We start from the raw sequence: 15492 nt of genomic DNA on the forward strand, positions 1-15492 counted from the left end.
CACAGTGTCACACGGGTGTTCCAGTGTCAAATGGACATAGTGTCACACAGGTGTTCCGGTGTCACACAGACACAGTGTCACACGGGTGTTCCAGTATCACACGGGTGTTCCAGTGTCACACGGATGCAGTGCCACACACGTGTTTCAGTGTCACACAGACACAGTGTCACATGCATGTTCCAGTGTCACACAGACACAGTGTCACACGGGTGTTCCAGTGTCAAACGGACATAGTGTCACACAGGTGTTCCAGTGTCACACAGGTGTTCCAGTGTCACACGGATGCAGTGTCACACGGGTGTTCCAGTGTCACACGGGTGTTCCAGTGTCACACAGACACAGTGTCACACGTGTGTTCCAGTGTCACACAGACACAGTGTCACATGGGTGTTCCAGTATCACATGGGTGTTCCAGTGTCACACAGACACAGTGTCACACAGATGTTCCAGTGTCACACGGGTGTTCCAGTGTCACACAGACACAGTGTCACACAGATGTTCCAGTGTCACACGGGTGTTCCAGTGTCACACAGACACAGTGTCACACGGGTGTTCCAGTGTCACACGGACGCAGTGTCACACGGGTGTTCCAGTGTCACACAGACACAGTGTCACACGGGTGTTCCAGTGTCACACGGATGCAGTGTCACACGGGTGTTCCAGTGTCACACGGGTTTTCCAGTGTCACACGGGTGTTCCAGTGTCACACGGGTGTTCCAGCCTTGCAGGGTCACCGAGTGCGGGTGGCGCGGTGACACGGGGTCCCCGCTCTGCACGGCCGCCCCACTGCCTCGAGCTGTCCCCGCGCACGTGCCAGCCCCAGCCTGTCCCCCCGCCTCGTGCGCGACGTGCCGCTCGTGCCCCGCCGTGCGCGTGACCCCGCGCGCCGCCCGCGGGCGAGACGCGGGAGCTCTCGCGCCGCCTCGGCACGCGCGGCCGCGCGCGCGCGGGGCGAGGGGGAGGGGGCGGCGGGCGGCGGCGCGCGCGCGGCGGGGGCGCGCGCGGGGAGGGCAGCTGAGGACAGGGGGAGGGAGCGCGCGGCCGCGCCCGCCCCCCGCGTCTGGCGCGTCGTCCGGGCCGCGCGGCGCTCATTGTGCTGCGCCTCGCGCCGGCCCAAGATGGCGGCGGCGCCGGAGAGCCCCGCGAGCCGCTAACGACAATAGAGGAGGCGCGGGAGCGGGCGCCCCCCCGGCACCGGCCTCCCCTCCCCGCCCCCGCCGCACCGCACCGCACCCGCCCCCGGCCGGGCCCGGCCGCCACACCCCGCCCCAGCCGGCCCCTCTAGCATGGTGCGGGGCCGCCGCCGCCTCTTCTCCGGCTGCCGACATGGGCGAGAGGCTGGAGCTCCGGCTGAAGTCGCCCGTGGGAGCCGAGCCCGCCGTCTACCCCTGGCCGCTGCCCGTCTACGTGAGTATGAGCCCGGCACCTGCCCCGCTCGGCCCCGCGGCCCCGGCGGCCCCGCGTCCTTCCCTCCCTGCCTGCGTCCTCGCCGCGGCCCCGGCTCCTTCCCTCCTCCCTCCGTCCTCTCCCGGCCCGCGCCGCTCTCCGGCACTTGTTAATCCGCCGCTGCCGCCGGTTCTTCCCGGGAGCGGCTGCAATCGCGTTCTTCACCCGGTAGCGCTTCCCATGCGGGAGCGACCCCGGGGCCGGGGGCTCCGCTCTCCTGCGAGTCAAACCCCCCATTTCTTTTGATAATTGGTTGACTAAACTGAAGGGCGGGGAGGAGGAGGAGGACTGGTTAATGAAAAGTTTTCATGTTCGTCTGTGCCCGGCTCGTGTAACCGGTGAATAACCAGAGCTGCTTGGAGCGGGGGGGAAGCCGAGGGGGCTTCTGGCTGATCAATACCGCCTGAATTACCGACCCCCTCCCAAACCCGGCGGCAGGAGGGGAAATAAGCCGGGGAGAAGCCTTAATTGTGGGCTCTGCCTTCGGTAGGGTTGGTGCTGTTGCTTGGGTTCCCCTCGAACCAGTGCCCTTGGAGCTTCTCTTTTATTGGGTCTGAAGGGAATTCAAGTCAGGTTTGTCGGTTGATGGCAGCCGTAACCCGCGTGCTTTCAGAGAAAATGTCACTTGTCCCCCATTCAGTCCTGTGAGCGGTTTTTTCCCCAACTTGCTGGACTTTTCCCCGCCTCTCCCGAGCCCGAGTGAGAGATAGGTGACCTTGATAACAACGCCCGTGTTCGGATGAGCGAAAATCTCACGAGAGGCCAAAGGCTTGAGAGGTTTGGGTTGGTTTTTATTTTTGTACGTGCGTAGGGTTTGTACCAACCCTCGAGCGATTTTTCACTCTGTTTGTAGCCCCCTCGAGACCAGTTTGTAACAGGAAAAATCGCTTTCTATGTATGTATATACTTGGCCTGAGTGCTGTTGATTATCCCTTGTGTTTCAGGCTGTGCTCTCGTACGTGTGCTGCTTCACGGGGAGAACACCCTGGGACACGCAGGCTGAGGCGGCCGATGCTGCTGGTGTTGTTGCTCGCTCGGCAGTCGCGACGCGCCTGTGTGTGAATGATTAGAAACCTATCGCTTGTGGCAGGGGAGATGGCTGCGGATCCGGCTCTACCGCCTGCCTGTTGGTGCTGTTGCCGTGCCTGTGCTGTCCAAAACACCCCCGTGGCGGCCGGCGCGCGGGTTCCGCCGGCTGCCGCAGCCGTTCTGTCATTCGCATGTGTTCGCGGGCGCGCGCTCTGCTCAAATCGACAGAAACTGAAAGTAGAACGATGACCAGTTCGGTTTGAGTTGCCAAATATTAACTTGTGTCTCCGAGCTGGCTGTGCCGAGTATAGGCTAAAGCTTATGTAGGTTAGGGGTTTATCTGGAATGAAGGAACGGTTTTTATGTATATTCGCAAAACTTCCTACAGGCTTTAAGAAAACAAAACAAATCGCGACCTACAACCTCCCCCCACCCCATGTGCGTTTCACTGGGAAATAAGGATTTGGTTAATTGAGGAAAACTTGAGCAGCCGGTTCAGGAGATGGCAGAGCACATAGATGTTCTTTCCCAGTTAATCACAAACACAACGGGCAGGGGTGCTTATCCACACGTGCGTGGGTTAGCAATACCCCCAAACCCAAACATCCTGCCGTTAAACCCACCTCTTTGCAGTGCAGATGTTTTCCACAGTAATACAGAAGTTCATCTGGAGCCCATCCTGCAGCCTGGGTGCGAAGCTCGCGCTGTGTTACAGACGCATGCACACTCGTGCGTACACACGCCGCTCGCGGCTCTGCCCTGGGCGGCACACGGGCTCTGGAGCTGTAGGGATAACGCCGCGGTGTGTCCGGCCTGCTCTCCTCGCCGGCTCAGCCTGGAGCTGCCGGCGCTGTGCCTGGAGCTGCCGGCGCTGTCTGCACCGCTGTGGTTTCAGAGCTCAGCTCTGTTTGACGTAAGCAGAACATTTCTTAGTTTCACTGCTCGTTCTGCTGCTCGGTTCCTAGGAAGCAAGGTGGGATACCTGGGGGTGGGGGGGAAATACACTTTAAGTAGTTTTATTTAGCAGCGTTCTTGGTGCTTCCTGTTGGATGCAGTGAGGTGTATTTCCCCCCCCCCCCCTTTCTCTCCAGCTCTCTTTGGAAGCTCGCAGTCCTTGCTAATTGTTTTTGGTGAGAGCGCCAGGAATGGCAGGGAATCATCTTTCCCAGGATCAGGGTGACTGGTGTTGCAGACCTGCTGCGTGCTGAGCGTGATGTAACCCGCATTGAGTAACTTGGCTATTTTTATGCTCTCACTACATCTTAAATTAGCGGCGTCAGTATTGCTGCGTAAAAGGCGAAGGGTCTTATGTCTCATATTAAAGGCTGCTTGGATTAATGACATGTCTATTTATTGCAGGATTGCTGCTTATTTCATGGATAATAGAAGTGGGGTCTCTCCAGACTGCTGAGTTTGCACAATAGCTCAGCTGACAAACTGCAGCTTGTTGGGGATGCAGAAAGAGCCGGGGAGGGTGATGTGAAACACGTATTTCCCTCCCAGTGTAATTAGGGCCGTGGGAGGAGAGCGCTGGTGTTGCAGATCAGCCTCCCACCGCCTTACGCTGAACTGAAAGTGTGACTCCTTCCCCCGCCGTCTCAAAGGAAAGGGCACGGTTTCCTGATGGATCCGTGGTGAGCAGTTCTGTCCATGGCACACTGTGATGAGTAAGTTGAATAGTGCATGGTGAGTAATCTCTCCTCATGACTCACAAAATATTTTCTGATGTTGACCTCTGTTTTTACGAGTGCCCCGCTTAATCAGAGCTGAAGTGAGCGTGTTCTATTGTGTGCTCTTTAACTCCTTGACTCCCACATACCTGCCCCGTTCTTTACGTTAGGTTGGCAGCACCCAGCGATACTGCATTTAAAAGTTGTTTTGGTAGTGGATGAAATACAGGGCTGGATAAGGGAAGAACATCGTGCTCAGATGGGTGGGCAAGCAGGGTTAATGGATCTGGGTGGTGATAAATAGGCTGATGCCAACAGGGGATGGCATTTGTGGTCATTATGTACTGATAGGTGCAACTTGGTATTTACTGCTTAGAGATAGGTCTGATGGGTATAAGGAGTGAAGTCCTCTTGTAGTTCTGAGACTTGTAGATATTTAGTTTTATTCCAGAGAATTGTCCTTAAAGTGGTTCATCCTTTCACCTCTAACTTCTACTCTAGTTAAATCTGAATATTTATGAGGTTTGAACATGGATGATTTTCATATCGTGGTGCATTCTGCCTTATCTGCGGGGTGTCTGAGGCTGTACTTTGAACTCCTGTAGACAACAGCTCCTGCTGAAGGAGCCGCAGCCCATGGCGTGTGGGGGAAAACGTGTGTGGGGTGGTTTATATTTTTAAACCTGGCTCGGTTCCACGATCTGCTCTGGCGTGGTTCTGCTGATACATCTCTGGCAGCAGTGCGGGTTTGCTCATGTACAGAGCTGAGCAACAGGAGGCTCCGGAGCTGCTGGAGCTCATTCTTGTCACCAAAATCCACGTTCACTGAGGTGCAACGCCGGAGCTTGTGAATGTGGAAAAGCCAGTTTTCTGGCAGCACGTGCGTCAGTAAGGGGACACCGTGGTTCGCGTATCTCCTGTCCCGTGGGCTCGCGCCAGGGGGGTTTGCAGGGCTATCAGAGCCGGTGTGAGTGCTTCCGGGGGCACAGCCCTGCTGGGCCAGGCTGGGCTGTGTTGGCTGGGGCTCGGCCGTTCCGGCACCGCGTCCGTCCCTCGTGGCTGTGAGTCACTGCCTGTCCTGGTGCATGCTCTGCAAGTCCTTTCAGGTTTCAGAATTAGACACCTGCCTGTCTCCCCTTGCTCTTTTCATCTGGAGGGCCCTCCTGTTGTTCGCCCCCCGAAGGGTGACTGCAAACCTCCACGTGGCCCAGGGCTCTGGGTGCTGTGTTCTCCCCTCCCTGTTCAGCTGGCCAGGACCAGGCGTTTGTGTGATAGCGCCTGGGAACTGATGACGCTCTGAGTACCTTTAACCAACTATATTCCCATCTTACAGCCTCGAAATCTCGGGCCCTTGACTCTGTCCCATGAGGGGCAGCGCTGGTTGAGCCATTGTGCACATCCTACCTGGGTGAGACGCGTCTTCCATGAGCCACTGGAGCTTAAACCTCCAAATTAGTAACTGTGATAAGTCTGGCTTGAATAATTCATGGATTTGTCTGTGTTCCTCCTCTTTGCTGCTGACTTTCCACTCAGTCACAGTGGCACAAAATCCTCGTTGGCTAATTGAGTGTTGTCAGAGCATCTCGGTGCAGCTGTTGGAGAGGCGAGGAGGAATGGGATCGAGCGTGATGATACCGCCGTTGGACAGGGGGAAGGGCAAGGAGCGTGTGTGTCGTGGGGGTTCTTTCCCTCCCTCCACTGGTGGGTGATGCAGCTGATCCTGCTCTGTCACCAGAGGAATGTGCTGTGCTTGGGGATAGATCACAGCCCGCAGGGACTGTCACCTCTGAAACTAAGGGTCTGCACTGGAGATGAATTACCAACCTTATTTAAGAATTTAGTACTTTTTTGTGTGTGTGTCACTCAGCTTTACTGGGAATAGCTTTTCTGGTTATGAGCTTAGACGTCTGAGACAGCGTGGGAGCGGTTGCTGAAGTTGGGTGCTGTAGCACAGTATGGTAAGATCAATTTAGGAGGGTCCTAAATGGGTCCCTTTGCTGTCATGCCCGAGCTGGGTGTTGCTGAGGCTGGTCCTGTGCTCCCACAGCCGCTCGCGTTTGCTGTTTTGTTGTACAAATCCAGCCCTTCCACACGCTCCATCGCACTCCAGCTCTGCCTAAAGGAGCCTGGAGCCAGGGGGGTCGGGCTCTGCTCCCCAGGAACAAGCGCCAGGAGCAGAGGAAACGGCCTCAAGTTGCCCAGGGGTGGTTGAGGTTGGATCTGGGAACAATTTCTTCCCCAAAGGGCTGTGGGGCATTGGAACAGGCTGCCCAGGGCAGTGCTGGAGTTACCATCCCTGGAGGGCTGGACAGACGGACATGAGGTTCTCAGGACATGAGGCAGTGCCGGGGATGGGGAACGGTTGGACTCTACGATCTTGAGGGTCTTTTCCAACCAAAATGATTCCGTGACTCTAAGATGAGCCGCTGGAAAACAGTGTCACGTTTTCCACGTGCGTGTGGGTTTTCCCTTGGATCAGCTTGTGCTGGGGGGAGCAGCTGTGGCACGGGGGGGACACGGTGATGCTGTCTGTCTGTCCGTCCGCGGCTCTGGGGCTGCGTGGCTGACAGTATCTGTGCTGGAAAGAACACGCTGGGCTGCAGCGTTTTCCCGGGCGCCCCCTCCGCCCTGCTCTGTGACTCATCCGGGGCAGGGAAACCGCCGAGCTGGCTTTGCCAGGCACAGCCTCCTCACACCCTGAGTAATGGCCCAAAAATCCGTCAGCGGTGGCAGAGGTTAGGGGATTTTCTCTGATTTCACAGATGCTGTCAATGCAGCTTGTTGGGAAATGTGTGTGGGGATGACTAATTACGTGTAGGAGCTTCTCTAAGTGAACAAAAAAGGCTCGAAAAGTTGAGCAGACTTCCGATTTCTCAACACCCCGCTGCCCTCCCCGCTTCTGAAAAAAACACAGAATAGTGTAAAACTGGGAAATAATTGACTCGGTCATTTCAAAAGTACTCAAGTTTCTTTGCTGCCCAGCACATTACACAGAAGCAAATGACAGAATTGGCACAGTTGCATCATTTTTTCTGCACTTTTCTGCTCTCAGGGATGCCAAAGGGAACCTGGCAATGTGCTGTTGGGAGGTGAGGAAGAACGTAACTTAGCTGTGCGGCGTTTAATTGCGCACACGTGGTTATTACAGAATGGGAGTTTTCTTCTGGGCTTCACCCTTTGAAGTAGAACTTGCCCTGAGTGACAATTCGGTCCTTGTTCCGTGTTTGGACCTGGTTTTGTGCAAAGCTCTGCCCAGTTGGGTACGATATCAATCCTGGTATTTCTATAGCAAAGTCCAAGTTGTTCTCTGGTATCACATCTTAAGGCTGCAGTGCTCTTTATTTTTCACATAACTGAATTATCTGCAGGGTGACTGTTGAAAGACAGAGTAGCTGTTCAGGATTGCCCTTCTTTCCCTTTTGCCCCTGTCAGCGGATGAGGGAGGATTAACGTTCCTGTCCCGGCCAGAGTTCCAGCTCAGGTAATGCACATTTGTCTGCCTCGCATTCACCCATCGGTTAGAGCTGGACGCGGCACTGACAGCCGCCAGCGTGCCCAGGAGATGCTGCGCCTCCCGCCCTGGCAGCCCTGGTGTGCATGGAGCCCATTATCCCTTCAAGCCTCGGATATGTGACTGAGTTGTGCTCCCCCTGGGAATTTAGGCAAAATATCTTACCTCTTGGTATGCAAGATTTATGGGAAACCTAATCACCCTGCTCCCCAGACATCCATATGTCGACTTTCCTACTCTTCTTTCTTACTACCTTGTTTTTTTCTTCCTGCTTTGAGTTAACCTTGGTCTGATTGAAGCTTTTCACCCCGATGATCAGGATGAGGACCAGAGCTGGGGTGCTTTTCTCTCCCCTGACACTGTATTTATCACAAGTTGATAAGCATAACATGTCTCAATATGTTGAAAATATTTTCGCTTAATTTATTTTCTCCTTCCTAACAGAAGGATCCGCAGAGGCAGAACTTCCTGTTAAGAATCCGTGAACATAATATATTTACTTTCCTAGTAATTATTAAAGACAAAACTAACTCTTGAGGAACAGGAGATAAAACTGAATATACGGTATTTGCCACATGCTGCTATAGATATCAAACGGAGTAGGTGCTATTTTTAGAGCATAGGAAGAGGGTGAGTATATTTTACAGCAGGAAACGATGGCTTCATAGATAGGAACAGATCTATGAATAACGAAGAAGTTCCTGTTCTGAGTAGTTTCCTAAAAATCTACACCGAGAGAACTTTTTAGCGTTAGGTGGAAAACGTAAGGAAGGGCTGGAGACAGCTCCGTGAAGTGTTGGAAGCTTCCAAAACCCAGAACACTGCAGAAAGTTCTGAATAAGTTGCTTACTAAAAATTGCTGGGGTTTAATACTATTTCTGCCATTGAGATACTTGCTGATATTTTCCCTATAGTGCGAAGGGCAATTTCCTGAGCTTTTGGCATTAGTCGTTTACTTCTTATACCTCAGCAGTATTATTAGTGTTGGACAGTATATACTTCTGAAATTATAACATGTTTGGCCTTTTAAGACTATTTTTTCATTCCTCAGCTGGATTTCCATTGTGCTGCAGGTGATTTGATATGATAGATGGTATGATATATTATCACTGGCAGCCTTGGTCTCGTTTGGCTTCCCTCCCTGCTTATTAGAATAAAGAGCAATTTGCAACGCATGAAGAAGATGTTGTAATATTGTAGGGTCACTCACAAAACACCCTGAAGTTCTAGTTTTAGCTAGGCCTGGCTTTGCTGTGTGCGTGCTGGCCTGGAGCAAGAGGATATTGCCTAAAACTCAACTGAGATGGTGATATTTTACACCAGCGCACGGTACTGTTTTACCCAAATAGTTGCATTCCCCAACATATTCCATTCTTCTTATTATTTATTTCACTAATCTGCCTTTTTGCGCGATAGAACCGCTTCATCCCCAGCCGGGCTCTGTGTCCTGGGCGCTGCGTGTCGCTGTGTTTGTTCGCCCCTCCTGCCCACCGCCATGGGAACCGCGCTCCTGCGTTTGTGCCGTGTCCGTAGCAACAGTTGGAATTGCTGTGAAAGGCAGAGCGGTTTTATTGTGCTTTAGGTAGCTGCGATCAAAGCGTCAGTCCCTGCTGCACCCACATCGTCTTGTCTGAAAATCCCTGATCAACTATAGTCATGCTATATGGGGATTACCTGGAGCAGTTTTAGCATATTTTGGATTTTGGGCCCAGCTTATTTTTTTCTATACAAGTCCTTATGTATCCGCTAAGGAGGCCATGACACCCTCTATGTTTTCCATGTAGTTTTGTGTGACATTAAACTCTGAAACTGCATCAAACTTGGCCGCTCTCGTGCTGTATTTCCAAATACACTCTTGGCAGCTCTTGCTCCGCTTGCAGTGTCTGTGGGGCTGGGAGAAAAGCAGAGATCTCTGCTTATATATACTAATGTAAGGACATTCACAAGTATACGTATACACTTTTTTGATGTAAGGGAGGGACAATAATTGGATGCTTCAAAGAAGACTCTTGGTTCTCATCTTGCCTGGTAGAAAGAGTTGTGCTTTGGTTGTTGATATGGAAGCTAAATGACACAATCTTGATTTGGGATAATATTAAAAGAAGTCTGGTTATAGAAATATTGCAAGGAGCAGACTTTCCCTTTCTCATACTCGGAGCGTAACTGGCGTTTGAGCACGAGGCGCAGGCGTTGGAACGCGGGCGCCGGGTGGCGTAGTCGGCAGGACCACGGGGTCGAGCCCTGCCCTGGCCGGGCCGCGCTTTGCTGCGGCAGCAGCTGGAAATACTTTTGTCCCGGCTTTTCACAGGCTCTTGTCAGCCGCTGTTTGCAGGTGTATTGGACACGCTCTGGATGGAGAGGCTGCATTGGAGAATCTTTCTAGACTGGGTGTAAATGGAGTGAAACCCATGGGAGGAGGAACGCGAACTCCTGCCCAGCTGGGTGCGGTGGTTTGAGAGGCGCCCGCAGGTCCTGGACGCCTTCCTGCCGCTGCAGTAGCTCCTGTTGCTGTTCTGGTGTCTAGAGAAGCGCTTATCATCCACCACAGATGGAGGAAACCTCAGGGACATTAAAGAGGCGCTTGTCCCTCTAGTCTTTGGCAAGATTGATTGGCTTTTCCTAATCCATCTTTTTGATCTCTGCTCACCATCTTGTCTCCAGCTGTAACATCCTCTTCTCTGGATTTATGGACCACTGCCTGGGGAGAGGGAGCTGCCCCTGCAGCAACCCGGCTGCTCCTTCAGCCGGGGCTGGAGACCGACCTCCTTTATTTTGGGAGTCAAACGGATCGTTTGCCGATGGGAATTTGGCGAATCAAAGAGGCCTCTGTGAATGCAGGAGTGGAGCCAGTGGTCAGTACTTGGGACCCAGTGCTACCTGAGTGGAACAGCATCTAAAGACAATCATTCGGAAGTACACGAGTGTCACTGCTGATTTATTTGTGACTAGTTTCAGGTTTCGTTTTCTCTGGTGGGCAGTGGAAAGCTGGAGGGAGATCTCTTCCTCCTGCTTTGCAAGTGCTTGACCACAACTGGTTTGCAGCTCTCTGAGAGCCACTGGGGCCACCTGGCCCGTTTTGGGAGGTGATGTGCTCTGGCTCTGCACAGGGAAGAGCTGCTCTTGCTGTGGGACAGCCTTGGGCAGCCAAAACTGCGCACGAGAACGTGCCCATCCACGAAGAGATAAGGGGTCTGCAAGCTCTTTGTGTGGTGCTTTGAGAGCTGCTGATAGAAAGCGCATGAGCTGGATTGCTGTTGTTCAGGACCTTATCCAGGTTTTTCAAACCATTTGTTCTCTCAGGTTTGCAGGTTTAGGCTTTCTACTCCATTGTGTAGCACTGCAGACTGATCAGACCTCCTGAGGATCACAGTTTGGAAATGAAGTTCAGCAGAACACGGTGTTCAGCCCCAAGCCCCTGCAGGATAAGCACACTGGCCTAACGAGGGCCTAAATACAGAAAGAGCTGGATTTCGGAGGGCACCAGGGTGTCGTTCCTTGCTGCCCGGTTGAGTTGCGCGTGTTCTTTTAGGTTGGAGATTGACTTCAGACTGTGGATCGTTGCGCTGTGAGATAACCAGTCTCGTTCAGATACACCCAGAGTCCAGGATACGCTACCGGATTACAGAATTATATCTAAATAATGCCATATCCTAAGGGATATTAATGTGAAAAAATAATGTAACCCAACCAGCCACACCTGGTGCAGGGTGTGTGTTACAGTGAAAAGCCCTTGGAGCAGCTGGCTTGTGGCAAAAGTGTAACAGGTGTCATTCTCACTTCAGTACTCTGCAAATCTCCTTATCCAGCTGTTTTCATTAGAAATTGGGCGCTTTGTTGGACAAAGTTATCGATCGATGACTGAAGTGCTGTTTGTAAGATGCGTTGTATGACTGGGGACCCTTGAGTTTTCACGTGTGTGTGTGTTGGAGCAATAGCTGTGATTGCTACTGAGAACTTGGAAGTCCTGGTCATATTGATGATTTTGTTAATTTGGGTTAACAAACCGTATGCAATTATAGAAAATGATAATGATTGCCTGAAAATACATATTTGGGAAGAGCTTTTGGGCACCGTGTTACTTGGCCTTTAAAACCACACATAGGGCTTCTCATATCTGTGAGATACAAGATGTCTCTTGTACCCAGAGGGCTGGCTGGAGCACTGAAGCACATAGAAACACTCATTATCCTTTTATTTTCCCTTTGACCACCCCCATGATCAGAAATTCTGTTGATTTTCCAACGAAATATCCTGGCAAAAACTGTTGGAGTTTCTCTGGGAGCTCACGTTTCGATTTTAAATTGTACGTTTAGGTTGAAAAGGAGAACTCTTTATTATAAGGTCCAGCTGGAGAGAACTGGCTGCAATAGCCAACTTTTAATGCATGCCTAGTGTTGTTTTAATAAAGTTGTTATGAATAGCTTTGGGTGTTCTCAATTATTACTATAAATGGTAACTTTTTACTTTAAATGCTTACTGTATAGACCACATTAAAGAGATGAGGTCTTGTCGCATGAAATAACTTGTGTTTGCGTGGCTCCGGCCGGCTGGGTTTGGGTTCGGCGCCGCGGATGGAGGTTTCTGTTCAACTTGCCTTTCGAGCTGCTGAAGATTCTCTATCGGTGCCATAAACAATTGCATGAATACAGATGCGATGAGTGGTGCTGTTTAATGTCCATTCTTATTAAATCTTACAACCATAATGTTGAAATGGGACTTAAAGTTTCTCTAAAGGAAAGGAAGCTGCTCTGTGTTTCCTTCAGATCTGTTTTCCCTCTTCCATGGCCTTCTCTGCTTTGAAGAAACACCAGGAGATCGTCTCTGGTTTTGATTGCAAGGCTTGCATGAGATGTCAGGAGCGTGTCTGCCGGGACAAAGCGTGTTAGATAGGCTGCAGTAACCGTGGTGAGTGTTTCAGTGTGGGCAGCAGAGCCGCGGTCACTGTGGGACTGTTCTCAACTTCATTATTGCTGCAGAATGACACCACGAAACTCAGGAAGGCCCCTTCTGGCCGGGGTCCCCGCATGAGGTTGTGTTAGTAAAACCTCTTGCTTAAGCTGCATCCTCTGCCGTTGGAGATGTGCATTGAGATTTTGTTGGTTTTTTAATTTATTTTTCAATATTTAACGCAACACAAAGCATCTGGTAATTTGGTCGTTGAGCGGTATTTTTATGAAGACCTATAGGACAAGGGGTTTCTCCGTGTGTTCTGCTCCCACTGAAACTGTCCAAAACCATCAATGAAGAATATAAATTCCCCGGAGAAAACGGTTATGCCAGAATAAGCGTGAATTCACTTTTCCGGTATAATGTGCTTATGTTGATAAAGCACATTCTTACTACCCAGGAACACAGTTTACTGGAAGAGCCAGATCAGCCCAGGGGGTTTCTACTGTGATAATTCTGCGTGTAGCGAAAGGTGAAAATTGATAGGGGATGTTTATGGATGAGCTGACTGTCTTGGGTTATTTTTATCCTTTTCAGATAAGAAATGAAAAGAAAGAGAAGTCCTTCTGTATGCTTTGTCTTCCTGTGTGTGCTCCGAGTCAGGAGCAGATGTCGGTTGGGTTCGAGGCCGCTGCGTGTTCCGTCCCAAACGTCCCCACTGCTCCTGTCCTGGCTGTTTCTCCTTTTTGAGATTGGAACTGGAATGTTTAGTGTTTCTTTGATTAGTCTGCTCTGCAACCCTTGGACTTGGGTTTAACTCTTTGCATTCTGTAGCAGCAAAGGAAGCTTCTCCTGGTAAAGTAGGAAGTGTTTCTTCATCCCTGTGAGGCTTCAGCAATGTTCTCCTGCCTTTCCGCCGAGGTTTTGACCCAGGTCTGAGGGGCTGTTTCTTGGAATGAGAACTACAAGGCTGGCTGATCCTGAGCCTATAAACTGGTTGTTCAAGGGGAAATGTTTCCTCATGCAGATACAAAAGCTGTGTTACTGATGGAAGAAGCTTCCTTTTGACTTATGTCTTGAAGAAACAGAAGAAATCCCGGATAGTTTTTGTCATCTGTCCATTAACGTTTCTCTTCCATTTCCTTCTGTCCCCTGCCCCAAATCCCTTGCTTTCTGCTGCCTGTCCCTGCCCTTTGCTATAGAATTGCCCCCGGTAACTCTATAGAAATTACATTTCTGCAGCAGAAGACAAGGGGAATCATTTGGGAGTGAGCGAGCCTGTGCACTTGGAGCCCTGCAAGCTCCTTGGATACGAGACTCCTAATTAAAAGGTCAAAGCCACTTCAAGAAACAAATGTCTAAATATAACGCCAGCTTTGTGCAGATGGGCTCTGGTAACCAAGCTCCGCAGGATCACACAGCGATAGAGGAGCTCCTGCAACTTCCCTAGCGTAGGATTTTTTGTGGCGTGGTGCATACACATGCAGCTCCAAGGGCTTTGTGAGCACGAATGTGAAATGCTTGTTAAATTTCACCTGTTACTCCTGCGTAAACTCCCAAATTAGAGTCAATCAGCGGCAGTTCCTCCTTGTAAATCTTCTGCTAGTCCATAGAAACTTAAAATATGTATTTCCTTAAGGCTTATTCTCTCTTAGAGAGCTCATTTTGATGGGTTTAATGGCAATCAGACTCCTTTCCTAGCATGCTTGCCGCCTGTATTCTTAAAGACGTTGATCCCCGTAATCTGACAAGCAGCACACCTGAGGTCTTCTTGAAAACATCTCTTGTTTTCTTTGTATTTCAGGACAAACACCATGATGCTGCTCATGAAATTATTGAGACAATTCGGTAAGTGTTGAGGCAGACGTGGATAGAACCCGTTCCTATTTCTCCTTGCATCTCGGGGAATGGATGTCTTGAGGTATAAAGGAGGGCAGCAGTTATAATTTAGCAGGGCTAAAGTATTTTCGAAGCTGAATTGGTATTGTTGCCATATAAATGTCCTTTTCTCTCAATTCTGCTAGTATTGTTGGGCCGATGTGGGGAAAATGGGAGGATAAAGCTGCTGCACTGTTGTCTTAGCACATAGCAACGCCAGTCTGAATTGACACAGACTGCCTTATTATACTTAATTGGATATGTTCTTATTCATTATTTCTTCTCTTGTTCCAGGTGGGTCTGTGAAGAAATCCCAGATCTCAAGCTTGCTATGGAAAACTATGTTTTAATTGACTATGATACAAAAAGGTGAGAGGAGTATCTTTTTTCTCCACCAGGAAGACAGGCCAGCACCGTTTATAGGGAATCGGTTTGTAACTGGTTATTCTTAGACACTATAAACTGAAGTTTTCCTTTTGAACTGGCTTCAGACTCGGCAGAGTTATTTTGGTAGGAAATGTGTAACAGAAATGTTGGCAAAGGTTGCTGGATGAAGGACATAATTGGAAACTCCGCAGCAGAGAGTCGAGCTCTGCTGTACGTTGGAATTACTCACGCCGGAACAATGATCGGTATCCGCGCCCTTGGACCGCGTCCAGTGTCCGGAATCCGAATGGCACGGGCGTTTCCACTTGTGTAGTAACTGAGAATTCCCGCTCAGACAGCGGCGTTGGGAGCGTGGGAGCCGTGTCCCGTCCCCTCCGCGTGGGGCTGGGGGCGTGTGGGTGCATTTGCATGGGGACTAAAGCAGAATCGCAGAATCCCAGAATGTGAGGGGTTGGAAGGGACCTGGAAAGCTCATCCAGTGCAATCCCCCCATGGAGCAGGAACACCCAGCTGAGGTTCCACAGGAAGGTGTCCAGGCGGGTTTGAATGTCTGCAGAGAAGGAGACTCCACAACCTCCCTGGGCAGCCTGGGCCAGGCTCTGACACCCTCACCCCCAACAAGTTTCTTCTCATATATACGTGGAATCTCCTGTGTTCCAGTTTGTACCCATTGCCCCTTGTCCT

At 50.9% G+C, this 15492-nt stretch overlaps 1 protein-coding gene across 7 annotated transcripts in view; it reads left to right on the forward strand.

Annotated features, from left to right (window-relative positions):
• Positions 1–1073: 1073 nt before the first annotated feature.
• DOT1L (DOT1 like histone lysine methyltransferase) overlaps positions 1074–15492 on the forward strand; it is a 61321-nt gene continuing 46902 nt past the window's right edge. For 2 of the 7 annotated variants that reach the window (XR_011735945.1, XM_065858122.2), the window contains exons 1-3: positions 1075–1407; positions 14348–14391; positions 14716–14790. Coding sequence is in view for 5 of the 7 variants with exons in the window: in XM_065858122.2 (XP_065714194.2) it covers positions 1327–1407; positions 14348–14391; positions 14716–14790 (200 nt within the window). In the remaining 2 variants the exon portion in view is untranslated. Of the gene's footprint in view, positions 1408–3907; positions 4162–14347; positions 14392–14715; positions 14791–15492 lie in introns of those variants that run through there. The other 5 variants (XR_011735946.1, XM_065858127.2, XM_071799753.1 and 2 more) reach the window with 4 other exon arrangements.

Source organism: Patagioenas fasciata, chromosome 27 (genome assembly GCF_037038585.1).
Source record: "Patagioenas fasciata isolate bPatFas1 chromosome 27, bPatFas1.hap1, whole genome shotgun sequence".
NCBI lineage: Eukaryota > Metazoa > Chordata > Aves > Columbiformes > Columbidae > Patagioenas > Patagioenas fasciata.